Source organism: Gymnodraco acuticeps, unplaced genomic scaffold (genome assembly GCF_902827175.1).
Source record: "Gymnodraco acuticeps unplaced genomic scaffold, fGymAcu1.1, whole genome shotgun sequence".
Classification (NCBI taxonomy): Eukaryota; Metazoa; Chordata; class Actinopteri; order Perciformes; family Bathydraconidae; genus Gymnodraco; species Gymnodraco acuticeps.
The window spans coordinates 458,025-485,974 of record NW_022989785.1 but is presented as its reverse complement, the minus strand read 5'-3'; the positions used below and the strand labels follow the sequence as shown (position 1 = coordinate 485,974).

The 27,950-nt window shown below is 40.8% G+C and overlaps 1 protein-coding gene and 1 long non-coding RNA gene across 4 annotated transcripts in view; one reads left to right on the top strand and one right to left on the bottom strand.

The window, feature by feature from the left end:
* Positions 1-27,950, bottom strand: part of rab11fip4a (RAB11 family interacting protein 4 (class II) a) — a 51,117-nt gene that overhangs the window by 11,707 nt on the left and 11,460 nt on the right. The window contains exons 4-8 of the mRNA XM_034221648.1: positions 4,754-4,905; positions 4,133-4,288; positions 3,018-3,152; positions 1,775-1,810; positions 1,545-1,653 (exon numbers count right to left, since the gene is read on the bottom strand). Coding sequence (XP_034077539.1) covers positions 1,545-1,653; positions 1,775-1,810; positions 3,018-3,152; positions 4,133-4,288; positions 4,754-4,905 — 588 coding nt within the window. The remainder of the gene's footprint in view (positions 1-1,544; positions 1,654-1,774; positions 1,811-3,017; positions 3,153-4,132; positions 4,289-4,753; positions 4,906-27,950) is intronic.
* On the top strand, positions 13,409-18,793 carry LOC117549618. Of its 3 annotated transcripts, none has more exons than XR_004569506.1 (8): positions 13,409-13,718; positions 14,408-14,477; positions 14,559-14,671; positions 14,859-14,957; positions 15,450-15,561; positions 16,848-17,003; positions 17,141-17,295; positions 18,678-18,793. It is a non-coding gene; the product is annotated as an uncharacterized LOC117549618 (long non-coding RNA). The 3 variants fall into 3 exon arrangements; XR_004569508.1 differs by having other exon boundaries at positions 13,409-13,771; XR_004569507.1 differs by lacking the exon at positions 13,409-13,718 and adding an exon at positions 13,756-13,771 and having other exon boundaries at positions 14,408-14,671.

The following is a 27,950-nucleotide window of genomic DNA, read 5'->3' as shown; positions in this document are numbered from 1 at the left end:
CGTCATATTCTTTCAGATTTTTGTCCTGTATCATCTGTATACTGACCTGTGTTTATTTGCATGCCTATTCATTTGATTTGACACTGTATCTGCCACCTAGACTGACCATTTACGTATGTGTAATGTTCGTTATTTTATTTTATGTATGTGTAAGGTTCGTTATTGTATGTATGTGTAACGTCCGTATTTGAAAACTTCAATACAAATATTGTATAAAAAAAAAAAAATGGTACATTAGTTTGTCTATTTCTTTCCCTCCCATTTGGGTAGATGTATTTTTAGTATTATTATATCAATGTTTATGTCCTTTACTGTCTCGACCATTTGCCCCCACTGGCTCAGTCAGTCACAGTCTTAGACCCTGCAGGGTTATCAGCTGTCATTCATTATTTCAGGAAGACGTATTGAGGAGGGGGGAGCTGATCAGAGTGAGAGGAGACTGTGATCGCTGAAGTTAACACCCCGTCTTTACAAGCTAAGATTTTTTATTTATTTTTATTTATTTATTTAAAAGGCAATACAAGTTTGATATTCTTAACACTAGAACCGCCAACCGGTACATTTTACCCGTAGCAGTTTTTTGATTGTATGTAACTTTTTTTCAATAACATATCAAAGTCTCCCAGTCCGTGACTTCTCCTGAAAGTGTGTTATGTAGCACCCTCTGTTGTTAACAATTGTCAATATGAAGTCAGATTGAAAAAATCGCCCAAAAAAAAGCCATTTATACCTATATCCGCCAGCGGGTAATATTTACCTCAGAAAATGCAGCGTAAACATGACGTGTTGCTATAGCAACATCTTTTGTCTACTGCGGTTCCTTATAGATAGAGAGATAGATTGAGAGAGAGAGAGAGATAGATATATTGATAGATGGATAGAGAGATAGACAGACAGATAGATAGATAGTTATAGATAGTGTAACATCTTGGAGAATACAAGATCTTGGATGACTGAGCTCACGTTGAAGATGTAATGCATGTGTGCAGGTTACGTGCCAGTTGAATAAAGATGGACACTCGGAATGAGAGAAGTAGTCCGCGTCGTCTGTTTATGTAGACAATTATATGTCCATAGAACAGAACATTACAGATGGATCGATAGATAGTTATAGATAGAGAGATTTGTACCTAAACAAAACACAAATCTAACACCAAGCGTTTAAATCAGCACTCTTAGCGATATTTTATACTTCATGTTATCTGCACAAACTATGTCATATGAAAAGCTGAGAGTCCACAGATTCTATTGGTATAGGTTTCATCCCTGTGTGATCAAAACTCACTGTTCTGTATGATAAATAAAAGAACATTGTACCTTGAAAATCAATAGCGGGTACATTTGACCCGTTGGCGGTTTTAGGTATACAGCGACCTCTGGCGGTTCTAGTGTTAAAGCCAATACTTTGTTTGTTTAAAATCAACCAAAACTGGGACACAAGTTTTTCACATTAATCCATGATTAGCTCGGAATGGCCGTTGCGTCATCAGACTGTTTTCGATAGAGCGGGTCACATTTGTGCCTGGATGTGTGAGTGTGTTTACTTTGTCTGTGATGTCGAGGTCACAGGAGTCGATGCTGTCAGTGAACAGATCCTCCGTGCTGCTGCCCTGACTCGATCCAAACACACTGTGGTTGGCCTGGAACAGCTGACTGCAGGACGAAAATCCAACAGGATTATTAACACACACACACACGGATCCGTCACAAGTGATTGCCCCCCCTCAGTGCAGTATTTTCATTTAAGGGTCATCAGGAAGGTTGGGTCACTCACCGTCCAAACGCTGTGCTGGTAATCTTTCTGTTAGGGCTGAAACACAAGAGAGAGACCTAGTCACACACTGACTGCTGACACTACACTTACTGTTAGCGTGGACACTTCTCACACGCAGAGAAAAAAAACATTGGAAAATTGATAGTTAGTTGCTGCTCTGTGAGCATAATGCTCTAATGGGCTGTGTTTTCAGGATCATTGCCAAGTGCACCAGAAGGCACTTTTATTCACTTGGTGGTCAGGCTCCCTTGATCACGGGGTGTGTTAAGAAAGAACGATCCTAACAGAGTGGGAGTGATTCATCATTTTTCATGGGGCTGAATTAACTGTTTTCGATATGTTAGTGTCCTACACCCCTGTATGTAGATGTGCTGAAGAAACTGTAGGATAATCACCATACGTCTGGACAGAGTCCCTGAGCTAAGACCCTCAGTAACGTGTCATTACAGACAGCTCTGATCTGCTGAGCTGGCATCAATGACATAACAGCAGATAGGGCTGTCTTAACAACTTAATACATCTTGTATATAACTTTTAAACAGTTAAATATTGTTACTGGATGCTACTACACAGTTCTTAAATAACATTGCAATATATACTTACAATCACAACTTAATAATAATTTAACAATTAAAATATGTTATTTTATTTACCTTTAATGTGCACTTTCCCTTTGCTGCAACAATTTCAATGTTCCCGCTGTGTGTCGAATAAAGCATTTCTGATGACTGATTATTCATGTATCTGTTGAGTTAGCATTCAGACTAAGAAAAGAAAAAAGGGAACCTAATGCTAATTTTGGGCTCTGATGTCTTATCAGTAACCATGATTATTGATGGGGTTTTTCATCCATACAAGCTGTAAATGAAGACTTTGGTTGACACATGCAGTGGTTAAGGTCCCATAATGCTGACTCATTCAATCCCATTTACTTTACTCACAATTTAAGCCATTTCTAAATAAATAATATCATTGATCTACCATCTTATTTTTGTATACTGTGTTATTGATGATGTATTGCATCTTTAGTTGCACACAAAAACCTGCCATCGCATCCAATGGGATATGGTTGCTATAGCAACAGCTCTAGCTGGCCGGGCCCTCAGATGTGGGTGTAGCGTGTGAGTCCCAAGGACGAGTCAGGGTGGATTTGGCCGGATGGCGTTTGATGGAAAGGAGTGTGTGTCTCTGCTCTGTAAGGACTGTGATTTGGCCCCGTTGTGTTTCTGCTCGGGTGTTTCACCTGTTGGCCTTCAGGTTTCTCAGGCGAGCCTCCAGGTCGTTGAGCAGATTCACTTTCTTGCAGCACTGAGAGCAGTAGATGTCCAGCAGCTCGCTGTTATACAGCTGCCGCATCTTCTGAGGAGTCTGCCCCGCACTGCAACACAGAGAGAGCATCGGTCTACAGGTCTGAAGGGGGGCTGTGATTATAACACCTTGGAAGTCAGAGAGGTAGTAAATACACGAGACAAGGGCTAACAGCATATAATGTAACAGCAACCATCAATAGAAACAAAATACTCAAAGAAATTAGGTCTAGACGTTTAATAGAACACAAAATCTTTCAGAGTTAGCTCAAATTAAAACTGTTTTTGTTTCTATTTAAGGCATCTTCCTTAAAAAAAGGCCTTTCTCCATGATGGTATGGATTACTCTGTAGTTTTACTCACATTGGGATCAATGTTTGGCTGCTGTTAGCCTCTACTCTGTTTCCTTTGTGCATTGCATTTTGGGAGAAGTGCTTTCATTAATACCACACTCTTGAATCAAGCTACATTTACTGTAGGTACCGATTTTGGGAGTAGAAAAAGTAGAGAAATCTAATGTAGATATAACATTCAAACTTTCTTAGAATCACAATAATAATTAATATTATGTTTGTTAAATATATATGTATATAAAGTATAGTGAAGTTCAAGCACAGAAAGTCTGAGACAGAGACGATACAGATAGTTATGACTAGGATCTGTGGAGCCATCGAAATGACTCATCTGTAGATAAAGAAGTGTATTGCTTGCCATGTTTAGGGTCAAAGGGACAGGCAAGGGCTGTACACTTGAATTGCTCATTTTCTATTCTCCTTGGCCAACCCTTTTGATCAAACCTTCAGTTTGTCAGACATCAGATCAGTCTGCAGCATCCTTTTTCTCAGTACTCTGCTCATTACATTTCCATCACAGCTATGAAAAGGCACGCCAAGGCTTTGCTACGGACCTAACATTGGCAGCAAGTGAACCGAGGGAGATCAAAACTTTGGTTTGCTAGGGAGGAAAGTCATCTGCCGTCCAGTCCCTGACAAATCAGATAATAATACCAGAGCATGTGATTCAGGGTGTGCGCTCTAACTGGACCACCAACCTGGAGGGAAGCGAGGACCCCAGGTCGGAGAAGCCGTTTGTTCGGGTTTCCTCTTCTGGGCAAGGGCTGCTGGGAGTGAAATCCACATCCTCCCCCTCCCCGTAGTCCTCAAACTGCTCCTCTCTGGAGATCACAGACGCCGAGCCCATCAGGCGGCTGGGCTCGCACAACAGGGAGCAGGGGAGGAGGGAATTAAACACATTTAGATTTCAGACATTTTTTTTATGTTGACAGATTACATAGCTGTTGTTTATATCTTAAATGAATACCTTTTTGTATAGCTTTGTCTACTTTTCTCTATTTTCCTGTTCTTAAAAAGCTCTTCAAAAGGTTTTGGGCCAGGCTATTTATCCGTCATTTGGATGGAACAAGTCTGTTGCAACGTGGTAATGGACTTTTAATAAATGAATGTTCAAGTTTGACCAGCCTCCTGTGAGACTTCACCAAAGGTTTTGATGGAACATGAATAAGAACTGAGATATCCTTGCAGACTAAGTAGGCTAGGAACTTGTTGCACTGAATAAACAACCATTATACACAGGAAGGGGTTCTTTAAAAGCTGAAAATGCTCGCACAATGTAATGCAAAGTCCGCTTCTGAGATACAGATCGATCTCCTCACCTGTCCCGCCGAGCTGGACCCGAAGAATCGCAGCTGTTTCCGTTTTCAGCGCTGCTGTCCATGGCACACTCCCCGTCAGCACAACCCTGTCCGTATTCTGGGTAGGAGCGCGTACACATGATGATGGGAGGGCCCAGCTTGGCCTCGCCGTTCTACACAACACACAACATCAGGGCTTAGCATGGCTACACTTATCATTACAAAACACCATTTAAGACAGAGTTCAACTTGAAGGTACCTGCTGTCGTTTTTGTAATTATTATGCAACTGGAAATGAAACACAGAGAAGTCCCAGTACTGTAGTGCTGGTGCTGAGGGCCAGACTTCAGAGTCATGGTGTTCATACATGGCAAACTGCACGCTAAAACGTACCCAAAGAAAGCTAAACAGCTTCATTCAATCATATAACATTTCTGAGCCTGCTCGATTCGGAAAAAAAACAATTGCAAAATACTTCATGATATTAGAAGAGTTGGCATTTCTTATTCATAATTCTCATAAGTAGTAAAACCTTAAATTATTATGTTTGTGATCTTTTTAAGGCAGATCTGCACCACAAATATGTTTATTAAGCCTGTAGACAATTATTTGTTGGCCGGGTCCCATGTCATGCTTTTCCGGTTATTACCCGTCCCTTGTGTTATGAAGGTTTTTCTGCATGTAAACGGTCTGCAGAGTCACAAACCCTCAAAGTACACCCTGTAGGGAGTAAAACTCTAACACAGAAAATACCTGTCTGTGCTGCCCCAGAACGCCTCGTTGGACATTTCTTTTTTTCCATTGTTTTTCTTCCTGGTCATAGTGACGTAACGCTGCGGAGCTTCGCACACACACACTCACTCAGCCTTATCTTTTCTCAGCATTATCTTTTTCTTTGCTGCGCGGAGCTCCGTACACACACACACACTCGGTGCTCAGGCTGTGAGCGTGTGTGTGTGCTCAGGCTGAGTTCCGCGCTGTCTCGTAGGCCCCACACAGCAACCAGGAAACGACCCCAGTAATCCAGCTCACACTGTCCGCTCCTCGAGCCTCAAAGGGCGGAGCAGCGAGCCCCGCAACGTCCCACCAACACGGTACCCAGACCCCACGCAGCATTCTCATCTGTTTGTCATTACTGGTGTCATTTTCTGGTTGCTAACGCCATTGTAACACATAATCACTGATGTTCAGCTGTAACGGTGGTTGACTCATCAGAACAGAGTGGGCGAGCAGACCAATCAGAGCGCAGTGGGCTCACAGGGGGGGGGGGGAAGGAGCTCCAACAAGCTGTTTAGGACAGAGAGTGAACACACATACTATACAGAGATGCTATATGAGAAACCAATGTGAGTTTGGAACATTGAACAATGTACATCTATTCTAGTAGACCTCAACAATGGAATTATGATGTGACACATTTAAAATATTTGTATAAGATGTCAAAAAACATACAGAGCCTAAGGTGCTTGCCACACGAGGATGATAACGGTCGTATCTGCTACAGTTCTCTATCAGATAGACGGTTCGGCCACACGAGGCCGACACGGAAACGCAGAAAACGATAACGGGTCCCAAGGTGGGTAGATCTGCAAACAAAACGCTCTGGGGGGGGCAAACGGCTCCGTGTTTACGCCTATACTGTTACGATTTGGGAAAGGTAGGACCCAAAAGCAGACTACAAAAAAAGGTAAGTTAGTCTAGAAAACAAAAGCGAGCTTTATTTCAAAAGCTGATGGCAAAAACATGGCATAAAACACAAAGGAAGCACAAGGAAGATACAATACCAAAAAGCTGACGGTGACTGACATGGAGGGAGACAGGAAAAACAAACAATGAACCGGGAACACAGGAAGAGACAAGACTAAATACAGGGAGGGGTAATCACGAGACGAGAAACAGCCGGGCAGGGGAGGCAGAAACACAAGGGCAACAGGTGAACACAATTAGAAAATCAGACACACCAAGGAAACTAACGACAGGGAGGAAAACACAGGGAGAAGGACCAGACAAGACACAAGGAGGAAAACATGAAACAGGGAGAACAGAACAGCAAAATAAACCCAAACCTAGACATACAAAACTAAAAACGTGACAAAACATAAGAATCGTGACATATACGATCATGTCCTGATAACGATGACGCAATAGCCCGACTCTCCCCACCTCTCCTGCTCAGAGATCAGCTGCTGGGCTCTCAGAAGAGGGGGAGGAAAAGAGAGGCTCCGTTTTGTATTCTTATATTATTATATAGAGTCATTATCAATTTGTTTTAAAGCTCAATAAATAACAAAGAAGACCTTTGACCGGCACTTTTCTAATTTTGTCCGGAAGATTTCAACTTTAACGGACATGTTGACCGGCGAAAAAAAATCGAACTGAAACTCTGCCGCACGGTCCCCTCGTCCCTTGGAAGAAGGTGGGTGTTTTTCATCTGCTGGTGGACTACCGGGGAGATTTACAGCAGGAGCAAACGCTTGCCCCGAGGAGGGAGAAAAAGAGCCAGAGCGTCCACAGCGGAGAATAAACAGAAGGGCAACCATGGCAACCATGCACGGGAAGTCTTTTTCGCTGCTTTTGTGGCAGACTACAGCGCCCCTTCCAGGCCTGGCATATGTACTACAGCGTCTCCAGCGCTTTGGAGCGGTCTCGTGTGCACGGACACGTTTCTGGTGCCTGTTGCGTGTGGCCGGAAGATTTTTTTGATATCGATTGTGGTCCGTTTGCGTTATCGTGCTCGTGTGGCTGCAGCCTAAAGGAGCAGCTCCAGTTGAAACCTCACATACGATTGTGACAACTCACAGGGACATGGTCACTTCTTTCTTTTTTTTTAAAGCTCATATAACCTGACCTGGGATTCAATATGTCTTGAATAAAATAAAATTCAACTTGCAGACACCTTGATAAAGTAGACCTCTAGACATATCAGACACTGAGTGGGATAACATAGCATGGCCACATCTGTGTGCCATCAATAATGCACGTGCACGTCTGGCTTCACCCAACACAAAGGCTGATTCCACACTCAGCTGAGTGAGGCTCCTTTTTTAAGGTGTGGGTGTAAATACAGTCGTGAACATCTTTTCCATTTGAAATGTGATATTTAGGAGCTGATTGGCTTTGGTAACAGTACCTGTAAATATTCCAAACTGTACAAACAAATGCACATGTTTACCACTTTCTACAATATACATGGGTATATTTGATACTAATAAACGATACAATACAATAAAGTGTTTGACTATAAAGGGTCTATTTCTAGTTACTATTTAAACGCAGCGTGTTCCCTGACCAACACAAACAGACTCCATGTGCATGGGGGAGGGTTATTGGAATTGAGCCACACACACACACACACTGCTTAAGAGACTGCTGGTAGGGTCTATTCCAGTGCTGGAATTGGGCCGGTACTCACCGGTACGCAGTACCGGCACTTCTGGTTCTGACCCATGGAGTACCGGCACTTCTTGCTCAGTACCGGCATGCTGGCGGTACTCCGGTACTCATGCACCGTGCCAGTACTCAACACTCTCCCGCCGTTCTTATTATACATCCATATATATATATACAGCCGCCCGGTACTCAGTAGATGCGTCATGAGGTGCCGAACGGACATTCTCATCGCTCTAACCGCTGGAGTTTCACAGCGGCTGTCAGCTGTTTACTCCTGTCATTCAAACAGAACGTGCTGGAGAGGGGGCGGGGGCTTATCTTCTCCATGTAAATACTGTGGTGGAAACGACTATGTCAAAATTAACCTATTTGACCGTGATTTAATAGTAATACACGTTTCAAAATAATAATAATAATAATAATAATGCCGAAGTAACAACATACTGAAAACTGTTAGTAAAACCATGTTTTAATGCTTTACAATTTACATACCTAGATGCACGTGTGTTGTGTTTATGCAGTGCAACTCCCACCCAGTGGGTGGCTATGTAGAGTGATAGAACAGAGCAGGCACGCCCCCGAGAGAAGAAAAGCAAGTCACGTCACAAATTAGCATTTCTAAAATGTTAGCTTGGATTAATAAAAGTGCAAAAAGACAGCGGTTGTCGCCGGAAGAAACTTCAAATACAGAGAATGCTGTGCCTGTGTTGGAAATTGTGTCTGATGAGGAGCTTTCTTTGGTTGATCCTCCTGCTCCAAGTTCTAGTGCATTAGCATTAGCACTAGCTCCGCCGCCTCCTCCAGAGCCTCTAACGTTAGCTGCTGCTGGCGCAACTGCCACCACCAACACCGGGCAAAGCGATGCACCTGACTGCTGGACAACGGACCAGGTGCAATATTTTTGCAAGACCAATGCATGGCTCCTTCTTAAAGATAAGAAGCTAGGATGTCGGATATGCAGAGATGTCAAATCTTTGGGAATACACACTGGACAAGGACTGAAAATGTCAACTGAATGGGGTGAGTGTGCAGTGTCTCATTTCGGTGTTGACAAGGGCAAACAACAAGCTAGCCTGAGAAAATAAATCAAAGAACATAAAGAATCACAAGCCCATGTAAAAGCTGCTGACATCCTTACATCTGCTTCACGTGAAACTATTCAACATCAAGTGCAGTCTATGCATAAATCTGAATTAGACACCACTATCAGAGTTTTTCGAACGGCATATACAATTGGCAAACATAGCCGGCCATTCACAGACATGCCAATTGATTTGAATGTACAGAAACTGAATGGGCTGAACGTGGGCAGGGTTTTGCACTCCAATAAAACCTGTGGTGAAATCATCGACCACATAGCTCATGAGCTGAAGAAAAAAATGGCAAAAGACATTACAGAAAACCAAAGAAAACTCTGTGTTTTGGTCGATGAATCTACCACTATTAGTGGTAAAACGGTGCTTGTTGTGTGTCTACGCTCAGCATTAGCTGATGCTGAGCCCGAAACTTTTTTTGGGAGCTGATCGAGTTGGATGGAACAACGGCTGATGACATCACAAAGGCGTTAATGGAGTGTCTTGGAAGAGATTTTAACGAGGACTTTTTAGGTCAGTGTTTCATTTCTTTTGCATGTGATGGGGCTTCAGTCATGCTAGGGAAGAGAACAGGCGTTGCTACCCAGTTGTGTAGTAAATTCCCAAGCCTGTTTGTGTGGCACTGCTCCAATCATCGTCTAGAGCTGGCAGTTGGGGATGTGGTCAAGGAGGTCTCAGGGCTCAATCATTTCCAGATCTTTTTTGACAAACTCTATTCCTTGTTCCATGCCTCCCCCAAAAATCAGAGGCAGTTAGCGCAGTGTGCGCAAGCAGTCGGACAGCGTCTCCTGGTGATAGGGCGTGTTTTGTCCATCCGCTGGGTGGCTTCAAGTGAAAGGAGCGTCAGAGCAGTCTGGGAAAACTACCGAGTGCTTCATGATCACTTCACAAATGCTGCAAACGACACGAGCAGGGATTCCAGAGACAGAGCAAAGTACAAGGGCCTGGATGATGTGCTCACATCTGCAATGTTTGTCAGCAATCTGGGACTGATGTACGATGCGCTCACAGAGCTCAGCGACCTCTCTCGGCAACTCCAAAAAAGAGAGATGACACTGCCTACAGCAGATAGGCTCTTAACTCGAGAAATACGAGTTTTTGAATCCATGGTCACCATGCCTGGCCCACACATGACTACAGTTCATACAGCTCTAGCTGAGAAGTCCTTCAAGGGTGTTGCCCTGCGTGAGAATGGCAGGCTTGTACAGATTCATGCAGGTCAGTTTTTCCGCAGTATGGTAGAGAATCTGAGACACAGAATGACTTCCACAACCTCCTCTCATGTAAGCACAAGAGAAATCCCATTACATGGCCGGGAGGCCCGGGACAATCAGCTAATCCAGGACATGAAAGTTATCCATCCTGGAAGTTGGCCTGAAGAGGAGTTAGACGTACAGTATGGGGACGTAGAGGTGCTACGTTTGTGCGAAGTGCTGAAAGTGGACAGAAGAGAGACTGTTCAGGGCTTTCGCGAATACAAGGAAACCAGGGCATCCCGTACACCTGCTGCCATGGAGCCTCTACTGAAAGCAGTCCGAACCATCGCTGTCTCCACTAGTGAGTGTGAGCGGGCATTCAGCTGCATGAACGATATCCTTACTGCAAAAAGGAATGCTCTCTCTGTCAGCCGACGGTCCAGCCTGGTTTTCATTAAATGTAATGGACCATCACTAGGACAGTTCAATCCGGAACAGTATGTGAGGTCCTGGCTGGCAAAGGGAAGGAGAAGTGCTGATGAAAGAGCCTGTCCAGCTCCAGCCCCTGATACTGATGTCCCCAAGGCCTTCTGGAGCCTTTTCTAACAATGTGAAGTATATTGCAAAGCAGCTCACCCAGTGAGAAGACTTTTGGCATAATGTGCCGATTTGTACACATCCTGGAGATAGAAGGACTTCAGACCAACCAGGGAGTTATCTGATCAGCTTGGTGTTCAATGTAACTCTTTACCATGGCTCAGACTTTGTTACTTGCAGTTACAGTTTCTCATTTTAGATTGTGCAAATTTTGCATTTGTTTTTACATGTTCTTTGTTCATGCTCTTTATCATTTTTCTGAGTTGGAAAGTTAGATTGCATCATAGTTTACTTTATACATATTTGTATTCTTCAGTGGTGAAGTATATTGCAAAGCAGCTCAGCCATGTGAGAAGACTTTTGGCACTTTTTCGTTTTTCGTTTTCTGAGTTGGAAAGTTAGATTGCATTCAAAATGTACAGAAATACTTAATTTTGTTAAAGCTTTTTATAAAAAATGCTTCTGACCAGAGCTTTGTTTCCTTGTCATTAATGTTGAACACTACCAGAGGGGCTCTCACCTGAAAGGTCTCTGCTTCACGTGTCTTCAGCAGAAGATCTAGACTTTGATTGCTATATTTTCAGTTAATATTGACCTTACTGAGCTTTAGCCATATCCGCTGCCTATCATAAAAAATGTTAAGTACAGTGAACCTTTCTAAAATATACAGTAGTAAAGAGACAAACCCACCAGCATTATAGTAGCCAAGTTCTTGTTTGTGGGCTGTATATATAAAATTGACTTGAAAAAGTTGCTGATTTTAGAGTACTGGCACCTTTTTCATTCCAATTCAAGCACTGGTCTATTCATCAATTATACACACGTTTCTGTCTGAGATAAACAGTGTGTAGGTATGGGTATAGGGAAAACAGTAAAAGAGGATCTTAATTGTGGTTTTCTGTGGAGAGTTGTTATGTTCTAACAACTTTTTTTACCAAAACAGTACCTGGACACTGACTTTATATTTAAGAATTGTGGATTTCACTGCCTGTTTACATCATGCAACATAAGATAAACAAGGAGGCATTGTGCTGGTTAGTGACATTTGTCTAACCATCTACCTCCTTTTTAAAGGCTCGTGGAGTTCCACTGCATTTTAACATGACAGCGCTGTGTATTGTTAATCACTGAAGGATAACCTTCTGAATTGTATCTGTGTTGATCCAACTGTATGGAAGCAAACAAGAGACAGAAGTATTTTAATTTTATCAGACACCGAATTGATAGCATTGAAAATAATTACTTTGAAAATCATGTATTTGAATTTTTTTTGCTCCGAATTTACCTATGTGAAATAAAAATGTAAAAATTCAAGTAAAAAAAATGTGAATGTTCAAATTCAGATCCCAAAAATTCAAGTGAAAAAAATTCGACGTCAAATATTGCGGTGTTTAAAATTCGATGTAAAAAAATTCGGTGTATAAAATTCGACGTCAAAAATTGCGATGCAGCATCATCCGGGCTACTCAGACAGGATAAGCAATCGAGTCCGAATGCAATCAAACCGACTTCTGGCCTATCAGAGCCAAGCGGCAAACCCCGGGACAGTGCGGTGAAGCCCAATGCTGCAAACTGTTGGCGATGGATGCAGATGGGAGCAATTCCCGTAGACCCTATGTTAAAATGTCCAACTTAACATCACAAAATGAACATGTTTCTAGCCTGGATCCACAAAAACATATTCTGTATATAGTTAGATTCCCCCTTCATGACAACGGGACTGCTGCTCCTAGCTCCTCTCTGCTAGCTCCGTTAGCTCCATTGGCTCCGTGATGCTACAGCGGCTCAGCTCATGAGGAGAACACTACTTGAACTCGGCCGTGTTTGTTGTGTTGGTTCCTGGTGGACTATTCGTTATGCAAATATAGGATTTATCTGCGGTTAAAATAGACCGTCCATGAATGCAGTTTCTTCGGTAAGTCAACCCTGCGTACTTTATGTTATGTTATTGGTGTTTTTATTAAGCTAACGTTAATGAATGTTTAGAGTTGGGTTAGCATTTGAGCAATCGTAGCTCCATCTGTATGGAATGCCATTTAAGCCAATATTAAATAAATAAATATATACATAAATAATTAAATAAATACATATATATATATATATAAATATGCCTATGAAATAAATTATAAAATAAATAAATTAGGCAATAAATATGTATACATGTACATTTAAATACACATTTATTTATTTCATGGGGCTTTTATTTCATAATGACACATTTATTTATTTCAAGAGACTTGTATTTCATAATGACACATTTATTTATTTAAAGAGACTCGTATTTCATAATGACATATTTATTTATTTCAGATGACTTGTATTTCATAATGACGCGTTTCTTTATTTCAAGAGACTCGTATTTCATAATGGCTTATTTCATGTGACTTGTATTTCATGATGAGACATTTCCATTCCTTATATGCAAATGAACGGGGCGTGGTTAGCTCACAGGTCCAGAGACCCAGACCAAAGCAACAGCACCACACTGACTACTCGAGAAGAGGAAGAAAATGGAGGAGAAGGACTATAAGGCAAACTACTAAATGAAAATAACAACATGGAAGACGTCGGTGGGCTCCAAGACTTAACTGGTTCTTATCTGGTCTTCTCTGGTCTTATCTGGTCCGCCCAATGCTGCTCTTCTGAGAGCAACCGCTCTGACAGCTCTCTCTAGTCTCTACTGGGAAACAGCTAAAAGTCCTTCTGGAGGTAAGCAACGCTACACAATTACACCCAGTCTGAGAGTAAAATATGTCTCGAAGGTTCGTTTTGCTTTCTTAAAACGTTAAGTTAATGTTAACGTAACCTTACGTTTGCTATCGTTACGAGCTAGCTGTCTTAGCTAACAACAGTTAGCAGCTAACGTTTTCTGCAGTTTGTGTTGCCCCTGAAAAACGTGATGTAGTTATTTAAGGGTATGTTAAATTAACGTTATTTTACAAGTTGAGAGAGTTAAGTTGTGTTTAAAATCGTCAATGTAATGCACGTTAGAGGTTTTGTGTTGGACATGAAGTTAGCTAACGTTAGCTAACTCCACCAGGTTAGCATGTTAAGCTGTACTTTTTGTGTCAGCTAGCTTAATACAAAGAGGGGTTTTGTGCTTCATTGCAAACTTTTCTTTGTTAATCTACCTGAAACTGTAGGGACAGTTTGTTTCTACTCAACTATACAGACCATTGTTGAGGAGATGCAAAACATAATGTACATGAGTTGGGTCCAACATATACCTTGAGTAATGTTACTTTGCTGCTAAAAATGAAACATCATTATCAGATGAGGACATCACCAAAGTGTGTGAGCCTGTCAGGGGATTTGATCTGTTCTCTGCATGTCCTAAACACTGCTCTGGTATTACTTATCTTGTAACATGTAAGTCTCCCGCTCTTGTCATCTTTCAGGCTTTGCATTTGAACTCCTATGACTGGTTGCGGACTTGAAGGGAACGCCTTCCTGACATCCAGGAAAAAGGTGAGATTATAATACATTTGAATGCCAAAAGCAAGTTATTGTTTTTAACTTTTGAAATATGATTGTTTTGGGGCATTTCAGTTTTATTGGACAGGCAGTAGAGATCTACTGGAAACAGTGGAGAGGGAGGAGATGATATGCAGCATACGGCCCAGCTGGATGGTTGCTGCTCCGTGTGGAACGTGTCCTATCAGGTAAAGCACTTTGGTACCCAGTTATTTATGGTGTTGAGTTTGAATTTAGCTTTTGGAATGTAATTTCCAACTGTGCATTGTAAAGACTGAAAAAACAGCCTCAGGTTAAAGCTTGACATGATTTGGTCTTTTACTTAAGAAGATGTTTGTCCTCCTGTGTTGTCTTATTTCCTTATCTTTCTTTCAGGTGTAACATCTACCAATGGTTGTACATGACAGAGACCTCCTCCGCCTCTTTGCTGTCTTACTAGTCAATCCTTCTGATCAGGTCCTTTCCTAAATAGTGGTAAGTTTTACAGTTCAGTGTACGTTAATTTAGTAACTTAATGCTTTACCGCTGTTGAATAAATCCTATATTGCTAGTCATTTTATTAAAACTACGATTTGTAAACTTTTTGATTCCAATTACAATAATCTTTTTGTTATAATTGTAAAACATATCTTAACATCCATCAGCAATCAATACAACAAATCATCCAACACTAAATAGAAGAAATCTGGACCTATTTTTATACAGCAGCATGTTTTGGGACTGCTCATTGATGTCATCAAGAGCCATTGAGTCTACCTTTTGTAGTCGGCCTCTCAGAATGTTTATCATTTATTTGTATTTTAACATTCCTATAATAATTAGTTTTTTTATTGTTTTGTTCTTTATTTTTGTTGTGAGAATCACTTTGCAATTATTGTGTAAGTGCTATATAAATAGTTATACTAATATTATTGTTGTTACTATTATTAATAATGTCTTCTTTGTTTTCTTTATTCATCGCTGCAGAAAGGATCATGCCAGCCCACATCAAACACCTGATCAAGAGCTTGTGAACCTCACTGCTGCAGACACCTGTGTGATATTCCACTCTGACTGGAACCCTCAAAATGACCTGCAGGTACAATATATATATATATATATATATATATATATATATATATATATATATATTAGGGCCGGGACTCGATTAAAAAAATTAATCTAATTAATTAGAGGCTTTGTAATTAATTAATCGAAATTAATCGCATTTTTAATCGCATATACATATTTGACCTGAGAACAGTGAGAAGCAATTTTTTTTCACATGGATTTTAGTATACCATTAGGCGCATTCACACCGCAGTACTTTTCCCACAAAGGTTCATGAGAATTTAGTTCATGAGAACTCTTTGAACCTGGGGGTGGATTACGCAAATGAAGCCGCTGACGTCACTTCTTCTTCTTCTGCTTTGGGTTTACTGGCAGGCCGCAAACCACTTCACAGCGTATACTGCCGCCCAAAGTCCCCGGCCGGAAGTCCCCGGAGTTGGGGACTGGCTTCAGTAGAAGCTGCTGGGAGTCCCAGCAGCTTCTACTGAAGCCAGTCCCCAACTCTAAATGCTAATAATGCTAATGCGAGGATAATAAAATGGCGGCTTCACAAAACTTTTTGGGAGTTTTACGGGGCGTGGTTTGCAATCCGCCCAGCCAATCAGAAATATAGCTCTTTTCTCACAAGAGAGCCGTACGAAAGTCCCTGCTCTCTAGCAGCTCTCTGCTCTCTAGCAGGGACTTTCGTGGGGGTAAAAAGGTTCTCATGAACTAATTTTAGTACCGGCTCTTTTTGGTGTGAACGCGATAAAAGAGGCTAACGTCCACGCTAGCTTCCACGCTAGCTGCTATATGTTTTGCATTGAGGTCATACTTGAGGCTTGATGTGCTGCGGTGATATGCGAATTCCTTTTTGCATAATTTGCACACAACCGTGCTCTTTTCAACGCTTCCATCCGTCCGTTTTTTAAAACAACATTTCCCACTGTTGTTCACTGTGGTTTGTTGTTGTCTGAAGTCATGAACGTTAGTTGGTGCTCCAGTATAATCGGTACGCCTGAAACTCATCCAGTGAGAAACGTTCCACGGTGCAAAAATAAGTGCGATTTAAAATGCGTTAATTTTTGTGTAATTAATTAATCTTAATTAACGCGTTAAAGTCCCGGCCCTAATATATATATATATATATATATATATATATATATATCTGCTCTGTCCGTCCTAAAGATAGTTCAATAGGGCTACAACAACAACAGTCTTTCCGTTTATTCCCTCGGTTCTTTAAGTGTATATTTTCCCATTTAATGCTTAAAAACGTTGAACAGCAGCTGCACATGATGCTCTTTTGACCCCTCTTTTAATTTTTTATTTCAGGCTCAAGCTCGGTGTCATCGTTTTGGCCAGTCTAAGGCGGTGGAGGTGTACCGTCTGATCACTAGAAACTATGAGAGGGAAATGCTGGATAAAGCTAGTCTGAAGCTCGGGCTGGACCGTCCCGTCCTGCAGAGCATGAGTGGCAACAACAACGGGGTGAGAAAAAGAAAATCTGTCATATTTCTAGATGCCAAGTCATCTTTGGGTCAGTCGCTGTTGCAGTACACTTAGTTTATTTTCAAAAAGAGTTTTCTAAATCCACTTGTGTAAATGTCTCTCTGCGTCGCCTTTAGCCGGTCCAGCAGTTCTCCAAGAAGGAGATCGAGGACCTGCTGAGGAAAGGAGCCTACGCCGCCATCATGGACGAGAACGACGAAGGCAATCGCTTCTGCTAGGAGGACATCGACCAGATCCTGCAGCGAAGAGCCACCATCAACACCATCACCAGGTATGTTCTTAGCAGCACTAGCCACTTGCGCTTTGTGTTGGTAACCAAGTACTTGGTTATTTGAAATGTAATATTGATGATGTAATAATTAAAACTAGGGATGGGTACCGAGCCCCAGTATTAACGGGGCCCCGGGGCTGAATTATTAAAGACCGTGGTACCGTTAACGTCCAATGTTATCAATCTTTTTATCGTTACGGGAGACATTTAAAAAATAGATGTCATATGTATTATATCTACATAAACATTATATTGCAGTCTTACTGCAACTCCGTTTCTAATATGCAATAAGACTACAAAGTGCGTCTATGATTTATTTTCGATCTTTCCAATCCAGACGAGATCTCTCTCCCCTGTCGGTGTGCGAGGGGGTGGGGCAGTTTACACACAGAACCTGCTACATGCATGCAACACACACACACACACACACACACACACACGTGCGCACACAAACACATGGCGGAGAGAACTAAGCGCCCCGAGGGTAGTTATGTTACCCGTCTTGAGCATGGATGTTTAATAAGAACTGGATACAGCATCGGAGGAGGGGCCTCGTTCTTTCCTATGAGAGCTGCTCATTGGCGCATGAAGTCAAAATGGCCCAACTTTTGAGAGAGCGAAACGTCACAGATTACCCGTCATGCCTGGCTGTCAGAGCAGAATAACCCGTTTGTGCGCTCACAGAGCATGCGCCCCTTAAGCCCCGCCCCCCGAGCACACACTCTCGGCTCACTAGAAAGAATGGAGAGAGAGAATAAATCTAGATTTGGCTTTTAGTGCATTTTACAACTTTAAGAACTTAATGATTCTAGGGCTATACAATAGTTCATACTGGGTAGTTTATTTAGTTTCAAAAAAAGTATCCACCGAGTTACAGACGTCTCTTTCCCAATGTTAGTCAATGGGAAAAAGTATTTCTGGGCCGGTCGACGTCACAGACTGATAAGGAAATTGTAGTACCGCCGTTTGGACACAACGAATATTTTCCTCAGAGTCCGGCACACTTCCTGGGGGCTTGGTCTTGAGGTGGAAAATGCTCGTTGCCAATAGTGCAATAAGAATTTAGCATGTAAGGGCGGTAACACAAGCTATTTGTCTAAACATTTAGCAAAAGTGCTCCACATTCAGACGGAGAAATGCACCGGGTTCGACTGTCTTTCTAGTAGCTCTGTAGCTCCATCCACGAGTAACGTTTCCACGTCAGGTATATATTATGTATGCTAGCAGCAACACACGGAGTTAACTCAATTATACAAACATGGGTTAATGATTAGAGGTAACTGAGTTATTTATTTTGTTAAAGTTACAGCTATTCTGTTTGCAGTTCTATCATCACATAATTGAATAAGATTTGTTAAAACATTGTTGTTTCTTATTTTCAGTTTGCTTCAAGCAGTGGCTGCACGAGAAAGACGTGGAGGACCAAGAAATGCTGGCCAGATTGGCAAAGACCGGAAGATACATAACAGAGAAGATAATGGATATTAACAAGAAAAATTAAAAAAATGTTTATAATTTCTTTGTTGCTGTTTACATTTTGAATTATATTTGTTATTTTTAAATCAAATGCATCTTTTTTAGATGATATATTTATTTAGATGTAGGTTTTTTTTGTAATATTATTGTATTAAGTATAATTTATTAAATAAAAATACTGTTATGAACACTATACAATGTCTTTATTTTGATAGTTACCAGAATACATTGTATATTTAATACTAACATAAGCTGGTGATAGATAAATGCTGGTCTGCTGGTATGCCAGCAGACAAATATTTATAAAGACAGGGTATGGCTGGAGTAGGCTACACCCATACCAAGAAATGGCTTAGCCCCACCATGAAAAATGATGTTAAAGTAAGCAAAATAAAGTCCGCCAACTGGCGCGGAGTAAATTGCACAGACAGCAGTTAGTAAGATTGATTTCAGTAGCCACTTGTCTGGAAATACGGAAGACCAGAAACGGTTTTGAAAACTTTTGTCACGTAGTGATCGTCTTCCCAATAGAACATATTTGATAATGTCTTCTGGCCAATCAGAATCAAGATAACGGCGTGGTGTTGTTGCAGGAAGTCCCGACGGAGAATACTTTAGCTGTAGTACAGGTAACACATAACTGGTACGCAGGTTATGTGCGTAATCTGAAATGCGTACCGTAGCGCCCCCCCGTCGACTTTCCTGAAGTTTCTACGTAAGATAGAAATCAATACGTAATGAATTAAGACCCCACGGTTTGATGATTGATAGGTGCTCTCTTTCATTTTGACACACATACATTTTTTACAATAAACATGTTAAATGGATATATCCGCCTTCTTTCATTTATCTTTCCATTCCCACAACAATATACATACAGAAATGACATATTTTGGACATAGTTCGAATGGTGATTAATCATGATTAATTAATTTTTAAGCTGTGATTAATCTGATTAAAAATTGTAATCGTTTGACAGCCCTAATTTATTTATTTTTGGATTAGATCATAGATACGTCCATGAGTTAAGAGATGGAATGATATGATGATTCACACTCATGTACAGTAGGTGGCGGTATGCACCTTAAAGTTGTTTGCAATCCGCCAAAAAACCGAGAGAAGAAGAAGTCAACTGGTTTGCCAACGGACAATTTACACCGAAGAAGAAGAAGCGAACATTTCTGGCGGGTGAAATTTAGAGTATCAGATTACATGCGATGTCTGACTCTGAGAATTTAGTAGTTTGCCATACGGCTCTGGTTTGCCTTATAGTCCTTCTCCTCCATTTTCTTCCTCTTCTCGAGTAGTCAGTGTGGTGCTGTTGCTTTGGTCTGGGTCTCTGGACCTGTGAGCTAACCACGCCCCGTTCATTTGCATATAAGGAATGGAAATGTCTCATCATGAAATACAAGTCACATGAAATAAGCCATTATGAAATACGAGTCTCTTGAAATAAAGAAACGCATCATTATGAAATACAAGTCATCTGAAATAAATAAATATGTCATTATGAAATACAAGTCTCTTGAAATAAATAAATGTGTCATTATGAAATAAAAGTCCCATGAAATAAATAAATGTGTATTTAAATGTACATGTATACATATTTATTGCCTAATATATTTATTTTATAATTTATTTCATAGGCATATTTATATATATATGTATTTATTTAATTATTTATGTATATATTTATTTATTTAATATTGGCTTAAATGGCATTCCATACATCTGTGCTAACGTTGCTATGCGTTTGATTGATTGATTGAAAAGTGTATTAACAGCTTGTATATTGGGTACAGTACAGTACAGCTCAAAACATACAATTGTTAAGGGGATGCAGACCAGAGAAAGACTTTCGTCTTGTTTACATCAGGGTCCCCCATTTCCAATTCATCATGTCATTTAAGACATATAAGACATATTTGACATACAGATGGCTTATTTACAATTTACATACAGGTGGTCTTTTACATACAGATTGCTTATTTACAATTTTCATTTTAGATTTCGTTCTAATACATCCTAACCGGACATTTAAGACATACCAAGTCTACAGATATACAGTTAGTAACAGAGTCTAAAATGCGAGTATATACATAGATGGGGGGGGGGGGAAGCTGTCCATTGAACGACAGGTTGAGATTTGTACCATTACCGGGGCCAGTTTTGCAATGCTCTCCCCCGAAGGTGCTCTTTAAGAGAGGTTTTGAAGGTAAGTATAGTTTTACTTTCCTTTACAGTTGTGGGAAGAGCGGTCCACCTTGATGTGGCATAATTGCGAAACGTGTATTCCCCCTTTTTTGTGCCAAATCTGGGTTTCACATGATTTGTGGAGCTCCCTCTGGTGTTATGATCATGGTATTCCTTGACCTTTGGGAAGAATTTTGACATGTACATGGGTACCATAGAGGTGTAGTGGATCTTGTAGACCAGGCCCATTGCAAGTAGCTGTACTCTGTCGTCTACTCTAAGCCATCCTAGGTTGTCAAAGTGGGCAGAGGTGAGGTGGGTTCTAGATGAAAGGTCAAGCAGTAGTCTGACCAGTTTATTTTGCGATGTTTGAAGTTTTATTTTTAGCGCCTTGGAGGTGCTATGGTACCATGACGTGCAAGCATAGTCATAGTACCCTTGAATGAGTGCTCCTGCCAGAGTTTTCAGGGTGTTTTTGTTTACCAGAGAGGAGATCCGGTATAGGAATCTAGTTCTTTGATTGACTTTTTTTATTACATTGGATGTCATTTTGTCACAGGAGTGGTTTGCCTCAAGAATAGATCCTAGGTATGTAATTTCCTTCTTACTTGTGACAATAATGTCACCCACTGCAACTGAGAAGTCGTCGGATTTGCTGAGATTATATTTCGAACCGAAGAGAATGGACTCTGTTTTACCCGTAGCATCAAAGAGTGTAAAACATTAAGTGGGATGCTACTGTATACCAAAAGGCTTCTGTGCGAGGTTGCTAAAATAAGGTCATCCTTGTACGTTAGATAGTTAGTTTGCTAGTTAGGTTACTGTATGCATTGTTAAGGTTCATTTAAATTCGCTATGCTCTACTATAGCATAAAATAGACTAGCTAACGTCAACGTTTTGTTGAAGAGAGGCTTAGTGTATATTAAATCAACCTCACAATGAAATGTGTGTATCTTTAAAATATGAACGTCACATTTCAAGATAATAACGCTCCCTTAGATATTGTAATATGGTTTGTTGAACTGGAGTTATTTATTGCAGCTAACCGTCTATCCGACGAACGACCCAAACATTGTTGTTTTTAATATTATTACCAATGCCTCTTTTAATTGTATTATCATCACACTTGAGAAACAGCCTTATCGTTGCTGTAGAACGGAACATGTAACTTAATTCCTGCATTTAAGGACGATGAATAGCGTAGTCAATGCTTTAGTGACAAGGAAATGGTTTGTTTAAATATTACATATGACGTTATCTGTGACTTCAGTGGAAATTAAGCTTATCCATTGCATTGCATTTGTTCAATAGGTTTGTGTCTTACCCTTACGTGTGTGATGCATATGAAAACAAATTAATTTGACTGACTCATGAAAACCTCATCCAAAGTAACAGTAAAATAAAAAGGACCTACACAATAATGCTCAATCAAACTGATACAGTATAAGGACTGTGATATCCAGCCATTTCTGAAGTATAACAATAAGATTATGATCTGTTTTTAAAAGAAGATAACAAGTTGTTTGCATGTAAAGAAGTCTGTAAGCCACGCATGTAACTTTACATCTGTTTGTTCAAAGTGTCCTCAAGGTGATCCAGACAGGCTGGACCAGAGGAGGAGAGACAGATCTGGAGTCCTAGCAGCAGAGAACTTCAGCACGGATTCCAAGGTACACCTTTTTCATGCTTTACAAAGAATGCATAAAGTAATGACTCCAATACACTGATATACATGCCATTAAACATGACTGAATACTAGATCACCTACACATCAGTGATGTTGAGTGTACTTTCTTAGAAAAAGGTTACATTTACATTTTACCAAGCAACATCACTTTTTTGTTCAACTTTCACATTTCAATGTATTTAAGGCAAATATGATTGAACATAGTGAGAGCTGCGACCCTTTGTCTCTGCATATTGACTGTAAAACAACATGTTGAAAGTAGGGATGCACGATATTGGTTTTTTGAAACCGATACCGATAACTTCCTGCTTCTCAAGACCGATACCGATAACCGATAATAATATAATATATATATATATTAAATGTACCTGTAGTTTTTGCACACCTGGTGGTAAAAAAAGACTAGTAGTGAGCAAATGACATGAGCATTACTACTATGAACAAAACAAAGCCAAGAACAGTTTTGATTCTCGTCAAGCGCCATCATTTCTATGATGAAGTTAGAGATCGTGTTAGCCCTGGGGTCGTCTCTGGCAAACTTCTTGCCTTTTTCAAAAGCCTCGTCGATAGGTAAAAGCCCCGGTGCCTTTGCAGCTGGCTTTGGATTCGCCACTAGTTTAGCAGCACAGGCGTCTTCCTACGCTTTTAACACACCATCGTAGCGATGGCGATGTTTCAGGTGACTAATCAGGTTGGAAGTATTATAGCTCGTTGCCTTTTCTCCCTCCTCGTGGAACTTCTGCATTGCATTTGTTAATACAAATAGCAAGCGAACTATCTAACTCTGAAACTTTGAAATAGTCCCATACTACCGGCGACATGTTTATTTACTGTCCTGGCTTCACGGCCGCACACCATTTATGTCACAGCCAGGCATGAGTTAGGGAGCGCTGGATTTGTGAAAAACTCCCCTCTTCCTTTAAACCACTAATACCACAGTACTGGCAAAACGGGAGGAGCCAAGTGAAAAACAAGCGCCCCTCATCCCAATCCACCCACACCGCAGTATTTTTTATTTTATTTTTTTTACCCAAAAAATATATTGTATATTATCGGGGCTATTAATACTGGTATCGGGTTTATCGGGATGACGTCATAATTCCTAATATCGGACCGATAATTATCGTGCACCACTAGTTGAAAGTGATTATTTCAGTGAGACAACCGAACAGAGCAAGCTTCTACAGTTGCACTAAGTTTTGATAACAGTTAAATATTATTTGAATAATACATTTATTTCAATGTTGATTTTAGAACGGTTTATTCATAATCTGATTATCTTTGTAGTACACTGTTGGATTTAAAAAACACATTCAAATAAAAAAAAAAATCATTATATTTATAGCCCCTGAACGAACAAACAAACACACCTCTTTCTTAAATAACACACTTGCTCTGCAATAATATGTTTTTTGATATTTCTGTTAGGAAAGGACACGCCTGAGAGACAGGACTGCTTCACCATGTTCTCTTTCTCTGAGGGTCCAGAAGAACATCCAAGAGGGAAAGGAGAAGCTGATGTTATGAGATTTAAGAGCAGTACAGGACATTAAGAGACATTTATATTATAACACAAAGACCTGCACACTGAATAGTTTTGTAGTCTAACAGGAACTTCATTTGTGTTGTTTTGTGTTTTACGTTGCACCTCAGAGACAGTGTGATTATTGTCAGGCCTATAAAGTTTGGCAAAAAAAAAAAGTCAGCTGATCAAATGCATTTGCCTCACTTTATGAGCTTCACATCACTTGTGCCTTGTACCGCAGAGTTTGCACCGTCATAAATAAATGGTGCCAATCTTCATTCAGATGTGAATGTGTAATTTAACATTTTCAGTAAGGATAACGGACAAAAGGAGTGCAAATACAATTTATTGAAATGTGAACTGTAAGTTATCAAGCATGAACCATCACCATTTTTTTTTTAAATAAAAAGGAAATAATATACATAAGTTACACTAAATGTTAATCTGTTAATTGATTAAGTAAACACATTTTGTCAAATAAAGTGACAGGCTAGGCCTGTGCAGGTGGTAACAGCTATGCCCAGCATGGGCTAAGTTCTGTAGGTGCAGCTGGTGCAGGTCCTCCTCCCTCAGGTCTGCAGGGTCTTTCCCTGCGAGGAGGACTCCTCGCAGGAAAAGACCCTCAGCCCTCTCCGGCCGGTCGAAAAAAATTCGAATGTTCAAATTCAGATCCCAAAAATTCAAGTGAAAAAAATTCGACGTCAAAAAATTCGGTGTATAAAATTCGATGTCCAAAATTGCGATGCAGCATCATCCGGGCTACAGGATAAGCAATCGAGCCCTAATGCAATCAAACCGACTTCTGGCCTATCAGAGCACGGCTTTGTCAGTCATGTGATCACAACAACCCGGGAGAAAAATGACGGAGAACAGCGGGGCTCGCCGCTCGGGTAAGTAGTCAGTTTGTGCTATTTATTTTACAAGCAGTGAGGGCTCGACAGCATTTGTATCTTACATTAGCTAGCTAAATGAGTGAAGTAGCCTTGTGCCTTGCTGTTAGCAAGCTCCGTAGTTATCATTAATTGAAGTGAATCACAATGTTACTGTGTGTGTGTGTGTGTGTGTGTGTGTGTGTGTGTGTGTGTGTGTGTGTGTGTGTGTGTGTGTGTGTGTGTGTGTGTGTGTGTGTGTGTGTGTGTGTGTGTGTGTGTGTGTGTGTCCTAGCATTACTATACTTGTGGGGACATACATCTGTTTACACAGTCACGTGTGGGGACTCGCCGCCCTTATGGGGACAAATTGGAGGTCCCCATGAGGGGAATCATTAATTTTAGGGTGAAGACTTGGTTAGGGTTAGGTTAAGGGTTAGGCATGTGTTGGTTATGGTTAAGGTTAGGATAAGTCTCCAGGAAATGCATGTAAGTCAATGTAATGTCCCCTGAAGTGATGTTTGTTTGTAGCCTTTATTTAACCAGGTGAAAGCCCCTTGAGATCAAAAGATCTCTTTTTCAAGGGTGACCTGCAGGACATTAGTTACACATGTAACATAAAAACAACAGAACAACAATAAGGATGACATACAACATAATGTACAGGGTACAGTTTACAAACTCTACAGAGACAGGTACCATGAGTATCAAACAGCATGTCACCCAGCTGAGTTTTAAAATGATGCAGGGGAACCAAAGTGCTCAGTTTTAAACATGTTTGCAGACTGTTCCAATTTAGTGGAGCTGCACAACTAAAAGCTGTCTTCCCCAAGACAGTCCTAGCACTTGGCACATTTAATAAAACAACATCATGAGATCTCAGGCATGTACTTTAAATTCGTCGAGAGATCAGAGAGCAGATATAAGATGGTAGTTTACCCAACATGGCTTTGTAAATGAACATGTACCAATGACTGAGCCTCCGTACAGTTAGTGAAGGCAGACCTGCCTTGGCATACAGGGTAGAGTGATGAGTAAGTGCTTTACAGTTAGTAACAAATCTCAGGGCACTGTGATAGACGGCATCTAACTTTTCCAGGCAATGGGCAGGTGCATTCATATAGATCAAATCACCAGAGTCCAGCACAGGTCAAAAGGTCACAGAGACTAGCCTTTTCCTGGCCTCAAGCGAGAAACAGGACTTGTTTCTGAAAAAGAAACCTAGTCTAACCCTCAGCTTTTTAAGCAGGTTATTTATATGAAATTTAAAAGTAAGACAATCATCAAGCCAGATACCTAGGTATTTATAACTGGTAACCACTTTGAATACTTGTCCTTGCATAGTAACAATATCCAAAACAGGCTCTGGTGTCTTTTTAGCTTTTGAAAATAGCATTACTGTGTGTGTGTGTGTGTGTGTGTGTGTGTGTGTGTGTGTGTGTGTGTGTGTGTGTGTGTGTGTGTGTGTGTGTGTGTGTGTGTGTGTGTGTGTGTGTGTGTGTGTGTGTGTGTGTGTGTGTGTGTGTGTGTGTGTGTGTGTGTGTGTGTGTGTGTGTGTTCTCTAAACAAAAATACGCTTTCCTTTATGGTGGAGGTGGGCCCAGAATCCACTGTGATCCTAAAGATGGAGACTCAGTGTGAAGAACACACACATCACTGCAGCAGCTCACTCACTTATCTGAACACAAACCCAGGTTGCGGTCGAATAGTCCATTTAGCTTAGGAACCTTCCTAACGGAGTGAAATGACCCGGAAGTACCTCAGTGGCAGCCATGATAAATGCCGTTCCAATTCTCTAGATGATAGGAAAGGAGGTTTCAAACTCTAACTAACTAACCTCCTTTAGCTTAGGAACCACTGGACCTCCCTCACCGAAAGGAGAGGAGAAAATGCTGCCCCACAATGCCTTGCGGCCGCAGCATTTGCCGTCACACAACATTCGGCCGTTCACGGAAACAACCGGTTATGACCGAGAAATTATATCATGAAAGTTACGGTGCTTATTAAGCATTTTAAAACGTATGTGGTAAGTTGCCAAAGTGCTTTGTTTTGAACGTTCATCAGTATTATAATCAAAAAGCAAAAGCAAAAGCATGAACGTTAGTTTTTACTGAAATGATCAAATAAAGTCTTTACTGAGCTGTGTGGGGTTGTTCAACTTTTAAAAGATGTTTGAATGGTGATATACACAGTGATAGATGTTAAGGACTAACGTTTATAATAAATACATTTGTATTGATTTTAAGATCTTTTAATAGTTCATACAATCATACGTATTGGGATCATTTGTATTAATGTGGACCGGAGGGAGAGGGTGACGAGCATAAGTTTCACTTTCCTTTTTTATTTCAATTCCAACTTTGGTCATGAAGAATATGTTTCTCTGTTGTCCACGTTCATAAAGCATAAAACAACAGCATCAGAGCACGGTGCAGAGTCTCTAGATGAGTTTACAGTAGTCCCTCGTTCTTATTGAACATCCATGTTGTAGTCCGCTGTATAGAAAACTGTAGTTTCCCCACAGCAGCAGACGCACAAAATGACGTCCGCTGGCGCATACGTCGGATAGTGAAAAGTGCAAGTCGGATTCTCAAAGCACTGCAGTCTCTTTTCCTAAATCCTTTTGAATTCTCCTATCCACTATCCCTTAACCACGTGACGTTTCACTCAGAGGTCAAGGAATAGGAGATAGGGTTAGACGATAGGAGCTGATTTTTGGATTATTCAACTGCAACCCAGGCTTTAGCTGGGACAAAGCCGCATCTCTCTCTCTCTCTCTCTCTCTTTCTTTCTTGTTGCTAAGCAACAGTTCAGCAGGGTTGATCTCCATTGCAACACATGCAGCAATTCATGATATTTTTTAACATTATTTATAAGTCCTAACATGAGGTATGGCAGCTTGCT